Source organism: Taudactylus pleione, unplaced genomic scaffold (assembly GCF_031769625.1).
Source record: "Taudactylus pleione unplaced genomic scaffold, aTauple2 ptg001343l, whole genome shotgun sequence".
NCBI lineage: Eukaryota > Metazoa > Chordata > Amphibia > Anura > Myobatrachidae > Taudactylus > Taudactylus pleione.
Genome location: NW_028285743.1, coordinates 258,353 through 282,121, shown reverse-complemented (window position 1 = coordinate 282,121; position 23,769 = coordinate 258,353). Strand labels below are relative to the sequence as shown.

Below are 23,769 nucleotides of genomic sequence, written 5' to 3'. Positions count from 1 at the left end.
TAATTAGGCCACAGTTTAACCGTCTAGTGAGCCATTTACTAACACCACGTATAACCTTCTGGGCTCTTTCTGAGAGGGGAAGAGCCCCTGCAAGCCCACAGACCGTTATTCGGATCACCATAAAGGAGCCGATTCTCACTGAATATACCCGTTTATAATCTCCGATGAAGGCGAGTGACAGATGAATACTGCTTGCCATTTGCATTGTAAGCGCACATAAAAATATGCACACACACTGAAAGGATATTAGGAAAAAAATGGAGATGTTTTAGACAATGGCGTGCAGGAAAATAATTCCTGGCCCATCTTTCCACCCAGCACTGATTTTTGCTTGAGAGATTTCGGCATGCCTGATTAGCCCTAAACAGAGACGGGCAGTGCATGCATGTCTTCCTTTAGTGACGGAACATTTCATGAACTGACATGGTTTCTTCAGATAAAACCAATAGAGAGGCAGCAAGTCGCTCGGTCAGGGGACAGTACACACTACTGAATGAGTAGTGACAATACTGAGGGAGGAAGATTCCAGAAGCCGGCGGTTGTGAGTCTCTGCGCAGCTTTGCCGCAATGAGGTCAGGACGGAGAAAACAAAATTAATTGGTGGAGGTTCTGTCTGTAGGACTTTCTCCTTGATTTAGTCTGTGGAATTTCCAACCTCGACTTCGTCCATTCCCAGGGACTTCATTCTAATGGGGGGGGGGGGGTTTGTAATGTGAGATTGCGTTCACTCGGGCGACTTAATATTACAAGAGTGCCATTAATTGCGGTGGCATTTTCAAGACATCATTTGGGTCTAAGGGGTAAATTTACTAAAGTGAGAATTTTTAGAAGTGAGTTTTAAAAGAGATGTTCCCCATAGCAACCGATCAGATTCTACTTAAAATTTAACTAGCACCTTCTAGAAGATAATAGCTAGAATCTGGTTGCTAAGGGCAACATCTCTTCTAAAACTCACTTCTAAAAACTTTCTCTTTCGTAAATTTACCCCTAAAACGATTTTATGAACGCTTTTCTGTCAGATTTTTTAAAGTGTAATGAAAATTTTTTTTTAACTACAAACGATTTTTGCATATTCCCTTAAAGAAAATCGTTCAGTTGACAAGTCTGACTGAACTACAAACGTGAACGCGCATGAACGATAATCGTTCGTTTGACTCAGAAAGTGAACGATTTTTTCAAACGATTATCGTTAAACGATATCGTTTAACGATAATCGCTCAAAAAAATCGTTGTGTGTGTATGCAGCTTAAATCTAACGTAAAACGGAACCTCGCAGCGGCCTCATTTCTGAGGGAATAATGAGTAACCAACACAAATGAGGAGACAATTGTAGATAGAAAAAAAACAATATATATATAAGAATAAAATATGAAATTGTTTGAGCGGCTACTTAAACTTACCGCCATTTGGTAATTGTAGAACATTTAAAAGCAACAATGTAACCAGACTAAACATACATGAAAATGGGAACAAACACAGTAACAAACCTCAACAGTCCAAGCATAAAACCACACTGTAACGTTTACAACCAATATACTGATATAGCGATTGCATTAAACTCTCATTGATATCGCTGCATTCACAGACATCTATACAGATATATAGCTCTACTGTACAAATCTGCAAATTCTAAAATGTCCTAATACGCACATTAGAGGCTGCTATTTAGTGATCAGGAAAATACAGCTCATAATGGACTCTATTTATTAACATTATTTTTACTAAAATAAAGTGAAAAAGGGTGTTTTCACACCCTTTTCACATTATTTTAGTATCACCTATAGTTATTACAGGGCAATTGGAGTAGAATTCATAAAATTCTACTCCAACCCCTAGGTATCACTTATTTTTAGTAAAGCAGATCGCATTTCCCATAATTGTAATGGGAAATGTGATCTGACCATAGTTACTAAAAATAAAATGTGAAAAAATATCGGGGAAAGCCCTGTGATATTAACGCCACCTGGAGATAGCGTTATCCAGGGTCTCTCCCGGTTACCGGACTCCTGCCCTGCTCTAACAGGCAGAGCAGAGCCGGTCCCAGTAATCAGCTGTGTGGTGTAAACAGACCGCAAGCTGATTACTGTAAAAAAAAGAAAAAAAAAAAGAGTAAAAAAAAAATTACTTACCTGACTCCAGGGACCGGTGATCGGGCCTCCGGTGATGTCTCCCCTCCGGTCAACTGGTCTCCCACAGTGCACTGCGGCCCGGTCATCAGGTGATCGGGCCCCAGTGCAGTATGGGAGACCACCTGACCGGAGGAATGGAGACCATCGCCGGAGGCCTGGAGCATGCAGGTAAGTGTAAGTAAGGGAGGGGGTGGTCGCGGGGGGGTGGGGAGGCGAGGCTTAGCGCCGGTGGGGGGTAGCAGCGGCGACCGGTCGGCGCATGTGCGGGCCCTTAATCACGGTATTTTTTTGCAAAAATACAGTGTCCCTGTGATATTGCCTGAATTCGCAATGCGAATTCACTCGGTAATATCACACTACAATCTGCATTACCAATGCGGATTGTAGTAAATAGAGCCCTAATGCACTAAGAACTAGCAACATTGTGTCGAGGCATCAGGAAAATTATACCTCAAGCCTCAGTGTTGTCATTAGGAGTTTGTACAAGTATTCGTTAAATCTAGCTAATGTTAATAGCTAAGCATTCATACATGAATACAGATGTATCCACATACAGTTGACTTAATTGTCTGTTTAACAGGCCCTATAGTCGCGCCATGCAGTGACTCGCTAGCGACGAGCGTCTTATTGGGTGACTTTTTACCTTTATCTTATTCGCAATGCGATGCAAATAGCACGCACAAGCAGCTTCTGTTTATTAGGCTATGCGGCGTGCTTATATCCTTCGCTTATATCTGCATACAAAATGCTACAGTGTCACAGCCGATGACACTGTAACGTAGCACTTTGCATGCAGCCGCACGCAATATATACAGTAGGCGTGCCGCATATCGTTTTAATCAGAAGCTGTTTGTGTGCGTCCTATTCGCATCGTTTTGCAAATGCGTAAGATGCATTTGACGGGTAAAAATTTACAATGAAAGATGCTCGGCGCTGTCTTGTCGCACAACGTTCGTGTGCTATGTTTTTACAGCGATTAGTAGCGCACAGAGGTAAGATGTACTGTATGTGGACACATCTGTAAATGTCTGAAAATTTTTTTTAGAAAATGAATAACTGCAATACGCCTGAGATTATCACCTCCACGCAGCACATGAATTGAATCAAACGCCAATTATTAGTAATTAAGTTTTTCTTTGCGTTTTGCACCTTTTTTTTTTTTTTCATTAAAAACATGGGAGAGTAATGATGAGGAATGGCAACCGCTATTAGCGGCATCGTTAGCTGTATATCCCACAGCACGCGGAAATGATTAGTGTATATTTAATCACTCACATGCGTATTAAAATTAGCACAGTTACATTAGCCTGGATTCCAGGTAATTCCTGAAACATGTAGGTTATTTTTATCCCCAGAGATCAGCATTGATAACAGGACTTGTGACAGCTTCCTCTGGATGTATAATTAGGTAGCAAACCAGCAATCAAAGTAATACGGCAAGCTCAGGCCTGCGCCTCCCGACATGGCGGTTTTCACAGGGAAAAGATATTTATCGCTCCTATCAATTCTCGTACACATGTGATAATGGTAATCCCAGCATTGGTTGCAAAGGGGAAGGGATCATATGATGAGTCTGTATCGAAAATGTATTTGTCTATATGACGTTAATGTAAATCAGCAACATAACACTGAGCTGAATAAGATACTGTTTATGCCTAAATAAATAAGTCTGCCGAACTCTCTGTATTTCCTCCGCAGCAAGCGGGACACGTTAGTCGGAAGAGGTTCCTATAACTAAACAGGCAGAGAGTGACCGACAGCTTTGCGGACTTGCGCTGCGGCAAAACACAGTGTGGATTGGCTGGTTCAAAAGCAGAGGCGGGGTTAGTGATGTCACAGCACCTCACTCCCAACTATTTTACCGAATTTAAACTAATGTGTGGAAGGAGCTTCAGCTGACGGTAACGGGAAGGGGAGGTAACACGCTGCGAGTGGGAGCTGCCGTTTCTCTGAAATAAAACTCCACCATCCATATGGAGGAAGGCTTACATGGACCATTAATAGAAAGCCGACTTGTCATCGTCTTCCCATAACTCTGCAAATAAATAGCCGTGCTCGAAGGTAAATTAGCAGGACTGCGTCGTTTTAGATGGACGCCAATCTGACAGAACACTGTGGGAAAGCAGGTAATCAATGTGAGGAGCAGAGCAAATGAAATGGGTTAGGAAAAGAGAGACATGATTTGGAAGAAGAATGTTAATATTGGTATATAGAGACACTTAAACGGCGCCAGTACTTGTTAATGCATGCTTGGGAATTCACAGACCACTAAATTCACAAATAAATGTGCAGAACTAAAATCGAAATATGAGGGGATATGAGGACAATGGAAGTAGCCAAGGCAAGGAGAAGCGCGTTCCTGGGACAGAGTACACAAACGAGGCTGGTATCGCGCAGTATCACTGACATCCGCTGCGTCGTAGGCTCAAACCCTGATCTATTCTCCGTATGTTACTGGGCTGGTTCCAGACCATGCTGGCTCCGCTCCGTGATGTCGCTTCTAGAAGGGGAGTCTGCAAGCGCTGTGTGGCTGCCTTTCCGCACCAGTGATCCGGATTCTACCACACACAGGTGAAAAGGATTCTAAACCTCTGTTTCTTAAATGAATATTAAACAGGCAGACAGGATATCATTAGAAGCGACGCTAACACCCCCTAACACGATGACTTAGATGTCAAAACAACTACATTTAGATTACTTGGAGGTTGCTCATCGCACGCTGCCATATTACTAGGAAAGTCTTTACTACTATAAAATGGAAGTATCACCAACAGAGTGGACCTTTTCTGGGCCAATTTTAGCCTCATCTTCTCAGGAATATATAAAATGTGTCACTATAACAGAAAGCTTAATTCCCGTGAGAGAAGACGCTCCCAGAGCTCTGATCAGTAACATATGAAAGCTACACAGCTCTAGGAATCATCACTTACACAATCTTCAGAGCTCGGTAACACTGCGCCATTACCGGTGAGCAGCGGCGGATTACTGGGACCGACGCTGACGCCTGATGCCACCTCAATCACTACGGTCATCATCAAACAGGCCGGTGATGGACGCTTCTACTTTGTAACACTCGGAAACAAGTCAACGAGCTCTCACAGCCGACACCACTACCGCCCAATGCACAGAGACGCCAGCTGCTGGCGTGGCGATTCCTTACGTGGCAATATTTTATTTCTGGATAATATATTGTTTTCTTCCCTAATATTACACTTCCACAACCCACAGCTCTCGTTTATAACACTGATCACCGTCACACGCTAATCTTCATGTTAACAAAACCAATTATTTTGTGTAAGCTTTAAAGGAAAAAAATCCATATATGGCTGGTTAGCGGCACCAATTACCATCCATCAAACATCCATTATTCTCAGCACGATGGCCCCTGGAATGACCACAACCAGAGATCCGGTGGAAGGGAGCATCGGTGCCACACGTGACCTCTCCAGGACGTGCCACGGTCAGAAATACTAACCAGTGACTCTGCTACAGTATCTATCACCCCGATTACACAGCGAACATATCGTTCAGCAAATAATTCAGTGAAAAGTTAAAATCGTTGAATATTAGTGAATATTATCAATGTTGCATCTTGGTCAACAATGATCAAAAAACCACGTAAAGAAAATTTGTGGATGGAAAACAAAAAAAAATAAATGCGATAGTGACTAAACTGTAACTGACCCCCTAAAAAAATGAAAAACAGATTATAAACAGCTGTAGTGCTAAATAAAAGATCTATAGCAATAACATAGCACATAATCTGGACCATGCAGCAATTAAAACGAATGTAGAAATATTCGTATATGAGGACGACATCGGTTTACTTTTGTAGCGCTATTTTATGGGATCAATCCAATTACAAACCAGTTGTGTCCGGCGAACTCACACTGCGAATTTCATTTGCAATCCAATTACAAACTTGCATTAATACCCCTCCCAATGAATAATCAGCACTTAGAGGGGTTTAAATAACATAATTTGGCCAATAAAGACATGTCCGTGTTCAGGTGAATTTCTCTAAACAGCCCAGTAATGGGTTACATAATGTGGGGCAGGTATGTGGGGGGTGTAAGTGATGTAGGACAGGTATGTGGGGGGTGTAAGTGATGTAGGGCAGGTATGTGTGAGGTGTAAATGATGTGGGACAGGTATGTGGAGGTGTAAATGATGTGGCACAGGTATGGTGAGGTGTAAATGATGTGGGACAGGTATGTGGTAGGGATGTGCAGGCTCGGTTCTACTCGGTTCCGTTCGGTTCTTTTTACCGAATCTTATTGGCTATCCAAAACTCGTGACAGCTGAAACCCAATAAGATCCGGTAAAAAGAACCGAACGGAACCGAGTAGAACCGAGCCTGCACATCCCTAGTATGTGGGGGTGTAAATGATGGGGGACAGGTATGTGGAGGTGTAAATGATGTAGGACAGGTATGTGGGGGGTGTAAGTGATGTAGGACAGGTATGTGGGGGTGTAAGTGATGTAGGGCAGGTATGTGTGAGGTGTAAATGATGTAGGACAGGTATGTGGAGGTGTAAATGATGTGGCACAGGTATGGTGAGGTGTAAATGATGTGGGACAGGTATGTGGGGGTGTAAATGATGGGGGACAGGTATGTGGAGGTGTAAATGATGTGGGACAGGCATGTGGAGGTGTAAATGATGTGGGACAGGCATGTGGAGGTGTAAATGATGTGGGACAGGTATGTGGAGGTGTAAATGATGTGGGACAGGTATGTGGAGGTGTAAATGATGTGGGACAGATATGTGGAGGCGTAAATGATGCAGGACAGATATGTGGGGGGTGTAAATGATGTGGGACAGGTATGTGGAGGTGTAAATGATGTAGGACAGATATGTGTGGGGGTGTAAATGATGGGGGACAGGTATGTGGAGGTGTAAATGATGGGGGACAGGTATGTGGAGGTGTAAATGATGGGGGACAGGTATGTGGAGGTGTAAATGATGGGGGACAGGTATGTGGAGGTGTAAATGATGGGGGACAGGTATGTGGAGGTGTAAATGATGGGGGACAGGTATGTGGAGGTGTAAATGATGTGGGACAGGTATGTGAAGGTGTAAATGATGGGGGACAGGTATGTGGAGGTGTAAATGATGGGGGACAGGTATGTGGAGGTGTAAATGATATGGGACAGGTATGTAGAGGTGTAAATGATGTGGGACAGGTATGTAGAGGTGTAAATGATGTGGGACAGGTATGTGGAGGTGTAAATGATGTGGGACAGGTATGTGGAGGTGTAAATGATGGGGGACAGGTATGTGGAGGTGTAAATGATGTGGGACAGGTATGTGAAGGTGTAAATGATGTGGGGCAGGTATGTGGAGGTGTAAATGATGTGGGACAGGTATGGGGAGGTGTAAATGATGTGGGACAGTATGTGGAGGTGTAACTGATGTGGGACAGTATGTGGAGGTGTAATTGATGTGGGACAGGTATGTGGAGGTGTAAATGATGTGGGACAGGTATGGGGAGGTGTAAATGATGAGGGACAGCTACGTAGACGTGTAAATGATATGGTCCTGCTACCTCAGTTGTCACTAACAGCCTCTGTATGATCCTCCTATCTGAGTTGACACTTTTCTGGGGTCTAGAAAGGTTTCCACACATTCTCATGCATTTCTCCTAGGTAGCATTTTGTAGATTTGTAATTGGATCTCGCATTTCTTGGGTGTGCGCATTCGTGTGATGTAGGAGTTTAATGAAACAAACTCACTTTTGGAAAGTCGCATCTAATTGGATTGGCCCCTATAAATGGCTTGTAATCTTGAAGTGAGGGAATATTAATCTGTTTACATAGTAGTTACTTTACAGATAATGGGCACGTGCCCCAAAAAGCACAACATGTATAATTTATATTTTGATAGCACCAATGGGGTGATTGAATTGTTTATGGCGCCCATAGCCCCCATCTAAAGTGACCGGAAGCTTTTCAATTGTTTAGGGTGCCCAGCCCGGAGGCTGCACCTTATCACCTACCTTCCTGAGGTGCGAGCAGAAAACCAACTAAAGTAGGGCTTTGGGGAAGGGCGCAAGTTCCGGACACATCTTAATTTCAGTGCGCCCGGGACACCCAGCACAGGAGTAGCCGCTTTCATGCATTTGGCCACGAAAATGCGGCCGTTGCAATTGAATAGCTCCATTCACTTAGAACGGGAACTACGTGCGCCCACAAAAAACTTGGTCTCCACCAAATAGGTTAAGGGTGCAATGTAATCCTTGGGGAATGTGCACAAGAGGCGTCTCCAGATAAAGGTGCTCCACTAGCAATAGCTTTGCTTAATTTTCTTTGTAACTAACAGATGTGAGCAGGAAACAGATGGAACATTTGCTACCGAATGAGAAAGAAATGTGCGCAGTCTGACATTGCGGTGATGCCCGGCACCACATCGCCTAAAAATGTTACTGTCCTAAGAGAGTTGTCCAAGGTCAAATTGAGATGTCAACGATGGTGGGAATTGGGGTCGTCATATATTCTGATGGTGGAATTCAATTCAGCGCGATGGACGCAATCTGCCATTCCGGAATGTCTACATCACACGTTTCTCCTCGCATTACATAGCGGTATACAGGAAAACGTGCAATGTCGGGGCTGCTGTGACTGATTGATATAGCCAGAAATAGTTGCCTAAATCTCAAATATATTATATTAAAAGGTAGAAAGCCCAGATCATATAGAAGGTATGTAGTTTTCATTTGTCAGACTGTACATCAGGCTTGCATTGTGACCTTATGGGAGTACAAAGAGGACATGACGGAACATAAATTAAAGTGAGATTAGAACCAAGAGCAACCACTGTATAATTAGCATGAGGGAACTCAACCTCAATAAACCTCAGAGTGCCAGGCTCTACTCTGCAGAGAGAGAGAGAGAGCAAACAAGGATATATTGTGTTTTGCTAAGCAGGAGCTATATCACAGAAGCCTATGTGCTGGGATAGAATAGGAATGTATAGGTCTGTAATAAGCTACATTGGTAAAGGCACAATAAATAGTGTAAATGACTTCGCTAACACCTGGGACGGAGGCGGATTCTCCCATGGACTGGACTGGAAACATGCATCCATGCTGCGCAGACCATATACAATATAGGACATTAATGCTAGTCACAGGCTGTCATATAAAATCATTACGTTTACTGCACAACATCTGTCAGGAGCATCCCAACATCAAGGGCATTTATCTTTTAATGCAAGAACATCGTCAAGTCCTCCAATCAAAACGGTACCCTGCCAGGCGTCTCCCGTGTTGTACGCACACGTGGAAGTGACAACTCGCATGTGATTTACTAAACATACAAAAAAAAGGGTGTGAAATACTCTACTACTGATTACACTTCACTACAGACAAACCTCAAATTCAAAGAAAAAATAAAGTAAAAAATGCGTGTGTGTGTAATATATATATATATATACATATATATATATATATATATATATATATATATATATATATATATACATATACACACACACACACACACATATACAGGTTGAGTCTCCCATATCCAAAATGCTTGGGACCAGGGGTATTTTCGATATCGGAATATTCCATATTTTGGAATAATTGCATACCATATTGAAATGCTTAGGAATAGGGCCCAAAGCTAAACACAGAATGCATTTATGATTTATACACCTTATAGACACAGCCTCAAGGTAATTTTATACAATATTTTCAATAATTTTGTGGCACAAAGTTTGTGTACATACATGAAATTATGTGGCATATAAACCTCATACACACAGCCTATAGTTCATTTTACACTTTATTTTTAATAACTTTGTGCCTTAAACAGTTTGTGTACATTGAACCATCAAAAATCAAAACTTTCACTATCTCAGTCATGCTAAAAATATTCAGTTTATCGGAATATTTGAATATGGGAGACTCAACATTATATATATATATATATATATTTATTTATTTTTTAAATATCACTAATTTATGTTCCATACATTATGTACTCAACTTTTGCACATTAAAAGGGGTATTACATTTTTTTTTTGTGCGCCGGAAAGTAGTGGGCAAAGGAGCAATTCAAAGAAATCACCGAAAAGTCCTCTGTATGCGTCTAACAGTGGTGCATTTGGACGAGACAAGTACATTAAGTAATGGACGTCCGCGCAACTTACGTTCATTAGCATAAACAATTGGACATAGCCCATCAGGCGCCCATTGCTTACAGGTGCGATAAAGCAATTGAATTCAACCCTAAATTACCGATTTTTTTTTTTTTTACTATAAATATACATATTTTGTAACATAAATATAAATGATTTATGATTTTCTTCATAAACATATAGCGAATTGGAAAAAATTTTATACATATTATATTTAAATATATACATTACATAGATATTTTTTTGTGATACCATTGATATCAATATTTTCCAGCAAAGAAATTTCAAACATTTTAAAATTTAAAAATATACTGAAAAAAAGAACAAAAAAACAAACACAAAATGAAACATTTATGAGAATATGCTATTGTTTTTCGTTATACAAAAATAGTGTTGCATATATATTTTCCATGTGTTTTATTTATATGAATGCAAACTTGAGAGACTAAATATGGACAAGGCCTATTATCAAACAAAGAAAAAAAAATAGGAATATTTTAATATCACATTTAAGGGGCACTGGCGCATGGCTGATCAGTATGTCAACACGGTTCAGCCATTAGAGAAAATACAGCAGACTTTTCACACAGAATCTCAGAGCCAAACAGAAGGACCAAATAAAGCATATAGTGATCAGTAAAATGGAGTACGGAGCAGAACAAACACAAATGGTTCTTACCTTGGGCAAAGTCCTGAGGGATAAACTCTAGAGAGTATCGTAGGATGAAGTTGTTATTCCACACGTACAGCTGGTTATCCCTAGGGTTGTAATCCACAGCGGTGATGTACTGATACTGATTGGGGAAAGGAATATCAACAGATTCTCCCCGGATGAGCTTGGTATTGAAGATATAGTCAATGGCGTTCTTTCCAGTCTCACTCTCGTTGTCTTGGTAAACCGATCGCACGACATAGAGAACACCGCATATCATGAAGGCGTTCGAAGCTGCCCGCTTATCGTAAGTGGTTTCAAATGTTGCCTCAAACCGTAGAGTGTAAGGGTTTAGCTGGCTGATCACGATCATCCCGTTGTTTTGTTCCGTCGCATAAATCACCCACAAACCATTCTCATCGACAGCCAGGTCAATGTCTGTTTTCCCGCCCCACCTGTATGGGGAGGTGTCATGGTAATTGGCATAATTAATAATTGCCTCCCCGCTCTTAATTCTAGTCCTCAAGTCGAATTTAACAATATTCCTGGTCCTTTCCTTGTTGAAAAACACGGCCCCATCGTAAACCACAAATCCTGTGCCATCCACTCGGTTAGGGAGTTTATAGGTTGTAGTCTGTCGGCCATTTTGGAAATCTTGCAACGAAGCGTATTCTATTAAAGTATCCGTACGGTACGGAGTCCAGGGCATAAAATAAATTTTATCTGCCGCTTGGAGGGGGTCTTTACACCAGGCACCTGCCTTCTGCTCTGCTTCAAAAATATACGGAGAGTCCACAACGCCTTTCAACACTCCAGGGCAAACAAATACTAGTAAAAAAAAAATAAAGAGAAAATAATGTCACAAAACACAATTAAACATTTTTTTTTCTTAAATCAATTCGAGGAGTAATATTTTCAATTTAATATATAGTTAAAAAAAAAATATATGTATTTTTAAATGGAGAATGTGTTCATTCTGAGTGCCAAAAAAATAACTATTTGATCTACAGTCCAGTAAACTTAAGAAAGCAAATCACATAACCTGACTAGATTAATAAACGTATAAATCGTCTAAACGGAAACCTGCCAGATAATGAAAAACCACACGCAGTTCGCTGCAGTTTTAAGCATGTGAATGGTTTTCCATTTGTGCTTCAGACAAACGTATGCACTGTGGATGTAGAGGAGGCAAACAAGCTGGAGCATCTCAAAATTAAGGAACACAACATATAGACGGCAACAGGGAACTGGAAAAAAAAATGATCATTTAATAACAAATAAAGAGAAAAAAATAACATAAAAAAAACACAATTTGGAGCAATGATTGAAACAAAGCAGGTAAGTCTGTCAATGCGGCATGCTGGGGGAAGAGAGTTTAGGAAGCCAGGCAAAGGAAAAAAAAAAAAAAATTTATAAATAATATATATTAAAAAAAAAAAAAAAAAAAGCAAAACAAAAATAAAAAAAAAGCACTTGGGGTTTAAGGAAGAGAGCAAGAAAACATTTCCCACAAGAAATGCAGAGATTGTGTCCCACCAATGTGACATATCCAGAACACTGTTTAATTAGCAGTCAACTTGTGTATGGGGTGTAGGAATGCAACCCTGCTGGATATAGAAGGTCAGTGTTTAGGGATAAGGGGATCGAGAAGGTTACACATCCATATGGCACATAACAAGGAGCTGGGTGGGGGAGGGGGGGTTTCGGGCTGTTTTTATTTATTTACCTTTTTGTTCCACTTCTATTTTAAGCATTGGAAGAGAAAGTGAAAAAGGAGTGCAAGGAGAAAAAAGAGAGATTAACATGAATGGACCATGTACTCGGCAGCGCAATCAGTACACACACTAAAGTAGGGATAACAGCAAGAAATCCGCTAAATTGGATAAATGGAGAGTCTGGAACACCTGGTGAAAAAAAGAGCTGTTATGCGATCAATGGTAAAGCGTTGAATGTAGCTTCTGCCCATCTTTCAATATGACAGGGGAGGGGGATGAAGGGGGGTGCACCATTAACTCATATGAACCTGACAAAATGGCTTACGCAAAAGAGCAAAAAGAACATATGCACTACAACGAAATGTTATCTTCCATTGGGTCAGGTTATTGGATCAAAGCTGTTATGTGAATGGTTGTAAAGAATCCATGTATAGGGCTGCTATAAACAACCCTATTCTCAGGGACATGCATGAATTACACAGGTTCTGTAGCTGGTTGATTTCAAGTCTGTATTTCACCTGGGTTTTAATCAGACACAAAACCTGTGTAATTGTTGATGTGTGCCCCTGATAAAAGGAAGATTATAGCAACCCTAACCATGTACCACACTGAGGCACAAAATGGCTGCCTTAGTGATGTCACTGCTACCAACTGCACTGAGAGTCTGTCTTCTTATGGACATAGGCGCAGCACACATAATGGCTGCCTGAGTAATGTCACTGCTTCCAACTGCACTGAGAGGCGTCTTCTTATGGACATAGGCGCAGCACACATAATGGCTGCCTGAGTAATGTCACTGCTTCCAACTGCACTGAGAGGCGTCTTGTTATGGACATAGGTGCAGCACACATAATGGCTGCCCCAGTAATGTCACTGGGTCCAACTGCACTGAGAGGCGTCTTGTTATGGACATAGGCGCAGCACACATAATGGCTGCCTCAGTAATATCACTGCTACCAACTGCACTGAGAGGCTGTCTTGTTATGGACATAGGCGCAGCACACATAATGGCTGCCTCAGTAATGTCATTGGGTCCAACTGCACTGAGAGGTGTCTTGTTATGGACATAGGCGCAGCACACATAATGGCTGCCTCAGTAATGTCACTGGGTCCAACTGCACTGAGAGGCGTCTTGTTATAGACATAGGCGCAGCACACATAATGGCTGCCTTAGTGATGTCACTGCTTCCAACTGCACTGATAGGTGTCTTGTTATGGACATAGGTGCAGCACACATAATGGCTGCCTCAGTAATGTCACTGCTTCCAACTGCACTGAGAGGCGTCTTGTTATGGACATAGGCGCAGCACACATAATGGCTGCCCCAGTAATGTCACTGGGTCCAACTGCACTGAGAGGCGTCTTGTTATGGACATAGGCGCAGCACACATAATGGCTGCCTTAGTGATGTCACAGCTACCAACTGCACTGAGAGGCGTCTTGTTATGGACATAGGCGCAGCACACATAATGGCTGCCTCAGTAATGTCACTGCTTCCAACTGCACTGAGAGGCGTCTTGTTATGGACATAGGCGCAGCACACATAATGGCTGCCTCAGTAATGTCACTGGGTCCAACTGCACTGAGAGGCGTCTTGTTATGGACATAGGCGCAGCACACATAATGGCTGCCTCAGAAATGTCACTGGGTCCAACTGCACTGAGAGGCGTCTTGTTATGGACATAGGCGCAGCACACATAATGGCTGCCTCAGTAATGTCACTGCTTCCAACTGCACTGAGAGGCTGTCTTGTTATAGACATAGGCGCAGCACACATAATGGCTGCCTCAGTAATGTCACTGCTTCCAACTGCACTGAGAGGCGTCTTGTTATGGACATAGGCGCAGCACACATAATGGCTGCCTCAGTAATGTCACTGCTTCCAACTGCACTGAGAGGCGTCTTGTTATGGACATAGGCGCAGCACACATAATGGCTGCCTCAGTAATGTCACTGGGTCCAACTGCACTGAGAGGCGTCTTGTTATGGACATAGGCGCAGCACACATAATGGCTGCCTCAGTAATGTCACTGCTTCCAACTGCACTGAGAGGCGTCTTGTTATGGACATAGGCGCAGCACACATAATGGCTGCCTCAGTAATGTCACTGCTTCCAACTGCACTGAGAGGCTGTCTTGTTATGGACATAGGTGCAGCACACATAATGGCTGCCTCAGTAATGTCACTGCTTCCAACTGCACTGAGAGGCGTCTTGTTATGGAATAGGCGCAGCACACATAATGGCTGCCTCAGTAATGTCACTGCTTCCAACTGCACTGATAGGTGTCTTGTTATAGACATAGGCGCAGCACACATAATGGCTGCCTCAGTAATGTCACTGCTTCCAACTGCACTGAGAGGCTGTCTTGTTATGGACATAGGTGCAGCACACATAATGGCTGCCTCAGTAATGTCACTGCTTCCAACTGCACTGAGAGGCTGTCTTGTTATAGACATAGGCGCAGCACACATAATGGCTGCCTCAGTAATGTCACTGCTTCCAACTGCACTGAGAGGCGTCTTGTTATGGAATAGGCGCAGCACACATAATGGCTGCCTCAGTAATGTCACTGCTTCCAACTGCACTGAGAGGCTGTCTTGTTATGGACATAGGCGCAGCACACATAATGGTTGCCTCAGTAATGTCACTGCTTCCAACTGCACTGAGAGGCGTCTTGTTATGGACATAGGCGCAGCACACATAATGGCTGCCTCAGTAATGTCACTGCTTCCAACTGCACTGAGAGGCGTCTTGTTATGGACATAGGCGCAGCACACATAATGGTTGCCTCAGTAATGTCACTGCTTCCAACTGCACTGAGAGGCGTCTTGTTATGGACATAGGCGCAGCACACATAATGGTTGCCTCAGTAATGTCACTGCTTCCAACTGCACTGAGAGGCGTCTTGTTATGGACATAGGCGCAGCACACATAATGGCTGCCTCAGTAATGTCACTGCTTCCAACTGCACTGAGAGGCGTCTTGTTATGGACATAGGCGCAGCACACATAATGGCTGCCTCAGTAATGTCAATGCTTCCAACTGCACTGAGAGGCGTCTTGTTATGGACATAGGCGCAGCACACATAATGGCTGCCTCAGTAATGTCACTGGGTCCAACTGCACTGAGAGGCGTCTTGTTATGGACATAGGCGCAGCACACATAATGGCTGCCTCAGTAATGTCACTGCTTCCAACTGCACTGAGAGGCTGTCTTGTTATGGACATAGGTGCAGCACACATAATGGCTGCCTCAGTAATGTCACTGCTTCCAACTGCACTGAGAGGCGTCTTGTTATGGACATAGGCGCAGCACACATAATGGCTGCCTCAGTAATGTCACTGGGTCCAACTGCACTGAGAGGCGTCTTGTTATGGACATAGGCGCAGCACACATAATGGCTGCCTCAGTAATGTCACTGGGTCCAACTGCACTGAGAGGCGTCTTGTTATGGACATAGGCGCAGCACACATAATGGCTGCCTCAGTAATGTCACTGGGTCCAACTGCACTGAGAGGCGTCTTGTTATGGACATAGGTGCAGCACACATAATGGCTGCCTCAGTAATGTCACTGCTTCCAACTGCACTGAGAGGCTGTCTTGTTATAGACATAGGCGCAGCACACATAATGGCTGCCTTAGTGATGTCACTGCTTCCAACTGCACTGAGAGGCATCTTGTTATGGACATAGGTGCAGCACACATAATGGCTGCCTCAGTAATGTCACTGCTTCCAACTGCACTGAGAGGCTGTCTTGTTATGGACATAGGTGCAGCACACATAATGGCTGCCTCAGTAATGTCACTGCTTCCAACTGCACTGAGAGGCGTCTTGTTATGGACATAGGCGCAGCACACATAATGGCTGCCTCAGTAATGTCACTGCTTCCAACTGCACTGAGAGGCTGTCTTGTTATAGACATAGGCGCAGCACACATAATGGCTGCCTCAGTAATGTCACTACTTCCAACTGCACTGAGAGGCGTCTTGTTATGGACATAGGTGCAGCACACATAATGGCTGCCTCAGTAATGTCACTGCTTCCAACTGCACTGAGAGGCTGTCTTGTTATGGACATAGGTGCAGCACACATAATGGCTGCCTCAGTAATGTCACTGCTTCCAACTGCACTGAGAGGCGTCTTGTTATGGAATAGGCGCAGCACACATAATGGCTGCCTCAGTAATGTCACTGCTTCCAACTGCACTGAGAGGCTGTCTTGTTATAGACATAGGCGCAGCACACATAATGGTTGCCTCAGTAATGTCACTGCTTCCAACTGCACTGAGAGGCGTCTTGTTATGGACATAGGCGCAGCACACATAATGGCTGCCTCAGTAATGTCACTGCTTCCAACTGCACTGAGAGGCGTCTTGTTATGGACATAGGCGCAGCACACATAATGGCTGCCTCAGTAATGTCAATGCTTCCAACTGCACTGAGAGGCGTCTTGTTATGGACATAGGCGCAGCACACATAATGGCTGCCTCAGTAATGTCACTGGGTCCAACTGCACTGAGAGGCGTCTTGTTATGGACATAGGCGCAGCACACATAATGGCTGCCTCAGTAATGTCACTGCTTCCAACTGCACTGAGAGGCTGTCTTGTTATGGACATAGGTGCAGCACACATAATGGCTGCCCCAGTAATGTCACTGCTTCCAACTGCACTGAGAGGCGTCTTGTTATGGAATAGGCGCAGCACACATAATGGCTGCCTCAGTAATGTCACTGCTTCCAACTGCACTGAGAGGCGTCTTGTTATGGACATAGGCGCAGCACACATAATGGCTGCCTCAGTAATGTCACTGCTTCCAACTGCACTGAGAGGCTGTCTTGTTATAGACATAGGCGCAGCACACATAATGGCTGCCTTAGTGATGTCACTGCTTCCAACTGCACTGAGAGGCATCTTGTTATGGACATAGGTGCAGCACACATAATGGCTGCCTCAGTAATGTCACTGCTTCCAACTGCACTGAGAGGCTGTCTTGTTATGGACATAGGTGCAGCACACATAATGGCTGCCTCAGTAATGTCACTGCTTCCAACTGCACTGAGAGGCGTCTTGTTATGGACATAGGCGCAGCACACATAATGGCTGCCTCAGTAATGTCACTGGGTCCAACTGCACTGAGAGGCGTCTTGTTATGGACATAGGTGCAGCACACATAATGGCTGCCTCAGTAATGTCACTGGGTCCAACTGCACTGAGAGGCGTCTTGTTATGGACATAGGTGCAGCACACATAATGGCTGCCTCAGTAATGTCACTTGTTCCAAAGGAATCGGTATGATTTACCGCCGGTTGGAATCCCGACAGCGGCTGCCCGACATGGGTGAAAATTCTGATCGTCCCTAAGGTAAGTATAGACTAACCCAATTCCCTCCCCTAACCCTAACCTCCCGGGGGGGGTGCCTAACCCTAAGCCCCCCGGGAGACCTAAACCTAAACACCCCCCTCCCTTCGATCGGGGTGCCGGATGCCTGTCATTTAACCCTCGCCGGGATAAAGCAGTCAGGAAGCCGGCTGTCGGGATTAGGTCCGCCGGCTTCCCGACTGCATACCGGTCCAAATGCAGCAAGGGGCTGTACACATATGTACTTTGTTGCTGCATATAAAATGGCTGCTCAGCTTCAGTGATATCACTGGTTACAAATTAACTGAGGGGCTGTCTGCTTATGGAAATAGGTGCTGCACACAAAATGCCACTGTGAGCTTACTGGTTCTGCACAGACGGGCCTATGCTCATTGTTGCTGCACACAAAATGGCTGCCTCAGTGTGGTCACTGGTTTTAGCTGCACTGAGGGACTGTCTGCTTATGGAAATAGGTGCTGCACACAAAATGGCTGCCTGTGTGAGGTCACTGGTTCAAACTGCACTGAGGGGCTGTTCTGATTATGCACATTGCAGCAGCACACAAAATGGCTGCCTCCGCTGTGAAGAAGCAACAGGAGCATCCAGTCAGATCAACAGGAAAAATGCAACCCTGACTTTATCCAGCAAACTCGGATAAAGTCAGAAACTGGGTAATGATCACCTTTTCCTGGAATCACTAAACTAAATCAGTGTGATGCATTGCACAAAAGGAAAATAGCAGTGGTTCTAAAATTAATGTGTTACGCGATACTTGATCGATGGTTTCATAGCAAATCAGTATTAAAATAGTGCTGTAAGTCAAACTGAAATAATGTACACATTGATAACATTTACCCATAAATAGCAGTATGAAATCATTATTTTCATATTCAACTTTAACAATATTGGTAAAAAAAAAATAAAAAAAAAAATATATATATATATATATATATATATAATTCTTCTTGATATCAGTATTGTAACACACTGGTGAGGAGATACTATACTGTACAGGCTTCTTTAGAAGAGTAAAAATATCAACAAGGACCTACAGGGTAAATATTTTATGCACCATGAATACTTTGCTTTTGTTACCGATTTCCAAACAACGCTATTAAAATTTGCAAGTGACGTGATCCCAAGGAGAGGTGACATTAACCAAATTTCCAACATTGCCCCAAATCTATGCATGAATACATGCTGTTATTTTATTAGGTTTGAAAAGTGGATTTATAAGAGATGACCCAAAGGGGCTACAGTTCCATCGCTGAAGGAGCTGCGAGCCATTTCATTTCTCAGTGTAAAAGACAATAAAAATAAGTGGTTGAGAATGCGATGTGCATCTGTGCGCTACAGTTTGCAGAGAATGCGCCGTCTGCATTACACAGCCATGCTGGTTTGTGAACACAAAACAATTTAGCGCTTTTAAAGTGTACCTAGTTACTACACCCAGGAGCGTTTTGTGGCCTGAAGCAATACGGAGCTTATGAAAACAGCAGCAGTTACCAACATTTTTCAGGCATAAGGGTACAAAGTACCTCACAACTTGGAGATTTTGCTAGTTTATTGCTCATTCTTGTGATTATTAGTTCATATCTGAAGTTGCTGTCACCCAGCCGACGTGGAAACTTTAAAAGTTCCTTATTACAGTAACTAGCATTCCACTGAACTTGGCAAAATGGAGCGACAAATTTAGGCTATTATTCAAGTATGCTCACATTTCACTTTCTAAAATCGAGGAATATATTCCAAAATACCTCCCACCGGCAATGGATCTTTTTTTTCTCTTTTAGAAAAATAAAAAAAAAACTGGTTTCCTGTCACAATATTGTAGGAATGAAATGCATGCTAGAGTTAGCTAGTTCAAAAGATTATGCAAAGGTTCTGTGCCTGGGAGATTGATTGAAAGGTTTGCAGGAAGATTTCCTGCTACAGGTTTCAAATTAAAACCTCTGCGCGGCTTCTCTCTGGAGAGAGGGGGAAAACAACCCGATGGCGCACAGGCAAAACATCGGCGGCGGAAACTGAGACTGGATTCCGCTGCGTAGGGAGCATTTGCACTAGATTGCACCCACATGGTGACGTGGAGCGAAAAAGCTCATCACTGCCATCGGCTGATAAGTAACCAGCAGGCCGATTCGTCTAAATCGGGCCTTGTATCTGAAGCACTCTGTCCGGGACTGTGCAACAGCCATAGGTAAACGCAGGTCTGGCTATTGTGTATATCGTAATAAGAGGCATTTTATAAGAGTCATTTGCAAACTCTTCTAAAGGGGCAGAGTTCTGTTGACATAAAGAAACGTTCCAAATGTAGATGGCGCTTGCTCGTACTCGCCCTCACGCAACTTTTACTAAATACATGGGTTTCTCTCTCTAGGCTCTTTCTGTAATTTTCTCGACTCAAAGCTATTTAAATGTATTTATTTTTTTTAAACAGATAAGCTGCACACACACATACCGATTTTGTTACCAACGATTTTATGTCAGATTTTTTACAGTGTAATGAACGATTTTTTTGAACTACAAACAATTTTTGCATATTCCCTTACTGAAAATCGTTGAGTTGACAAGTCTGACTGAACTACAAACGTGAACACGCATGAACGATAATCGTTCATCGTTTGAAAAAATCGTTCACTTTCTGAGTCAAACTATTATCGTTTAACGATAATCGTTCAAAAAATCGTTGTGTGTGTATGCAGCTATACTGAGCATGATAACAATGGACACAGAATCTTATAGTTTATATCACACACTTTATATACTGTTTTTTTTTTATGGCTAAATAGGGCAGGGAAACTGTAGTCCAATCCTATATATGCTACACCTGACTGACTATACACCATGTGATAAACTGATTTTACTTTGCATTGTAACACTGCACACACTATACCCTTACTGTACATAACACTACTTCCAAGGAAACATCTGTATATCCATTGGCAACACTGCGCACAGTAAAATGACTGACCGAGTAATACTGTAGATATATAATCTCACATTAGCACTGGATAAAATGAATGTATAAAATAATAGTACTACTTAGAATATAATCTCCCTCTGTACAGAAAGGTCCTGGGCCTGTAGGCAGTATTTAGCTTTTAAAATCTTTAGCCACATGCAAATACGTACAGCGCTGTGTACATAAGGCTTACTGTCCATGGTGACATTATACACAGCCATGTGTATGTAAAGCCTGCACATAGAGTACACATGACATACATGTGGCGATTTCAGAAGGACACGGAAAATATATGGTTAGTATAGGAGATATATATACATATATATATATATTATTTTGGTTTACTTATTTTTTTTTTTCTGGTGATCATGGAAAATTTTCTTCTGTTAGTGACCACATACTGTATTTCATAATGGGTATAATACATACTACAAAAATGCACTGTATTGTGTCTATTACGTCAGGGAAAAAGGGTAACACCACCGTCCCCAAAAAAAAAAAAAAAACCTCCCCACCACAATGTGATACTATTTTAGGCATTAAAATGAAAAATCTTTTGTTCATTGAGACGAACTCTCCTGCAATTCAGTTCCGAAATAAAAGCTATTCCAGTGATTATTGTAATGAGCTTATTTCATGACAGCTTGATGAATGCCCTACGATATTAACAAACCCTTGTACTCAATACTTATTAACGTGTGTATGTAGGCTCGCATCCGTTTAATGCGCGGGGGGGAGAACAAAAAAAAAAAAAATCCTATGCAGGATCCATAAAAACGCAATAAAACACTTAAGGTGCGCCCTACTTGGAGAAACATTTATTTTAGCACATTGACTAGAATATTAGGGTAAACAAATGATCGGAGCCGCTGATCGATGAAAGAGAATTTACAGAACGGAGTCAGGTGGAGGCGCATCCAGTAACAGGGAATTACCGCACGGTTTCTGCCGAGCAGGCTCAGGGTGCAGAGACACTAAGGGCTAGAGCACATTATGGGCCTGAGCCAGAGATTCTCGCAAAGGCGCAGATAGAGCGATAGCTTGCAACTGCGCATGCGGGGAAAGCTGCACTGCACACGCACAGCGACAGCATTGAAAATACGCTCGTTCAGAGGAACCACGTGCAAATTGCTTAACAGGCAGTCAGCATTTGGGGGTGGTTAGAAAATCGCAGGCGTGCTGGACTGTTTAAATGCCGTTTCATGGGTGTGCATAACTTAGCCATTGCGCTCAATCTCCTTCATAGCATGAGAGCCCTCAGCTTGCTTTCCAGCTGGTCAGACCTGCCTTACAGGCTGCGTGACGGCCCGATGTGAGCCGATGTTTACGCTGCTGGGCGTCGTTGGACAGATATGAGAAGGCAGCAGCAGGTGTCCCTATGCTTTGGAAGGCATTAGTATATTTTAACCACTGCGATCCGTGAGGGAATGCAGCTGCGACTGCATTAGTGTAAATCTCGGTATTGGGCCTAAAATGGGAATGTTGAGGTGTTCCCTATATAAACCAATCATATTATAGCTATAATTTATCCAGTGCAGCTCTATAATCCGATTGGTTGCTACGGAGAAGCATTTTTCTAGCATTTTTAATCAATCTTCCTCCCTTCAGGATCACCTGCAGTGTACAAAAAGCAGAGGCAGCCATGTTTGTGGGCTTCACCGAGCCAGTCCCAGTTTTATTGAAGCCTGTGATGAATAAACGAGAGAGTTGTATTGTGGGTCGTACAATATCTATAAGAATGCAAATGACTGATCTATGAGAAACGAGTGATAACGAAGAGCGCCAGTCAGCGCCTCTATGAGGTAACAGCTCTTAGGTAAACTGAGTGACTTACACTTATCAATGACTATAACCTCAGCCCAGAAATGGCGGACACCACCATCTATAGGCAGCAAGTATAAGAGATGCCCGCCACTTGGACGGTTCTCCCCACACAGCTACAGTAACATCAGTGAAGACCGAGACGCTTCTCTATAAATATGGCTGCCTCTGGCATCGCTCTCTCTCTTCGCAGCTGTCGAGCGGACAACCCCATGTCGGAAAGGTTGGCGGAGATGGGGGTTCCATAGGCTGATAAGGAAGAGCTTTCTATAGTTATGAGAGACCCTCAGAAAAACATCTCTTTACTGGGGGGCGCAATTTAACACATTTATATTCCTCATGGGTGAGACTGCGCACGTACATATGTCATATATCATTACATTAACACAAGGATGAAATCCACGCATACTGAATCCTTTGTACGGCCACTAGGGGGGGAAAAGAAACATCCTGATTGCTAAAACAAAATTAGATATAAAAGTTAATAGATTATTATAGACAACCTGAGGAGAACATATAAACCCTTCTCTTCTACTCTCTGCAGCCAAATCGGGGCAAATCCGGGACAACCTCATGTGTTAACAAGAGTAAGAGCTGCAATATTACAGACTCCGGTCAGGCGAAAGGCGGAAACTTTGATTACAGCACCTCCCACCTTTTTTTAGGGTTATTACCCACTAGCGTTACTCCAGAGACAACAGGTGCAAGAAATACTTGCACCTACCGTCATGGGGGAGGGTCAGTAGAAAATACTCCAGAAGCTGCCGCTGTTTGCGATTGTGGGTATGAGGTCAATGGAACAAATAGCCTCCTGCTCCTCCTCCCCCCCCCCCTCAATGCCTGCTCAAGTGCATTAACTGGCAGCAGTAATACTAGCGGGTAACTGGGCCTTAGGATTTTATTCTGTTCTGTTTTATAAAGTGAAAATGTTTTGGTGCAATGTCCGTCTAAGTCTAAATAAGTCACTAAATCATTTATTTAAATAAAAC

General features: G+C 43.1%; 1 protein-coding gene across 24 annotated transcripts in view; it reads right to left on the bottom strand.

Annotated features, from left to right (window-relative positions):
* Positions 1 to 23,769, bottom strand: part of ADGRL2 (adhesion G protein-coupled receptor L2) — a 179,679-nt gene that overhangs the window by 48,691 nt on the left and 107,219 nt on the right. For all 24 annotated transcript variants that reach the window (XM_088463328.1, XM_088463331.1, XM_088463332.1 and 21 more), the window contains exon 5: positions 10,950 to 11,750. In XM_088463328.1, coding sequence (XP_088319454.1) covers positions 10,950 to 11,750 — 801 coding nt within the window. The remainder of the gene's footprint in view (positions 1 to 10,949; positions 11,751 to 23,769) is intronic.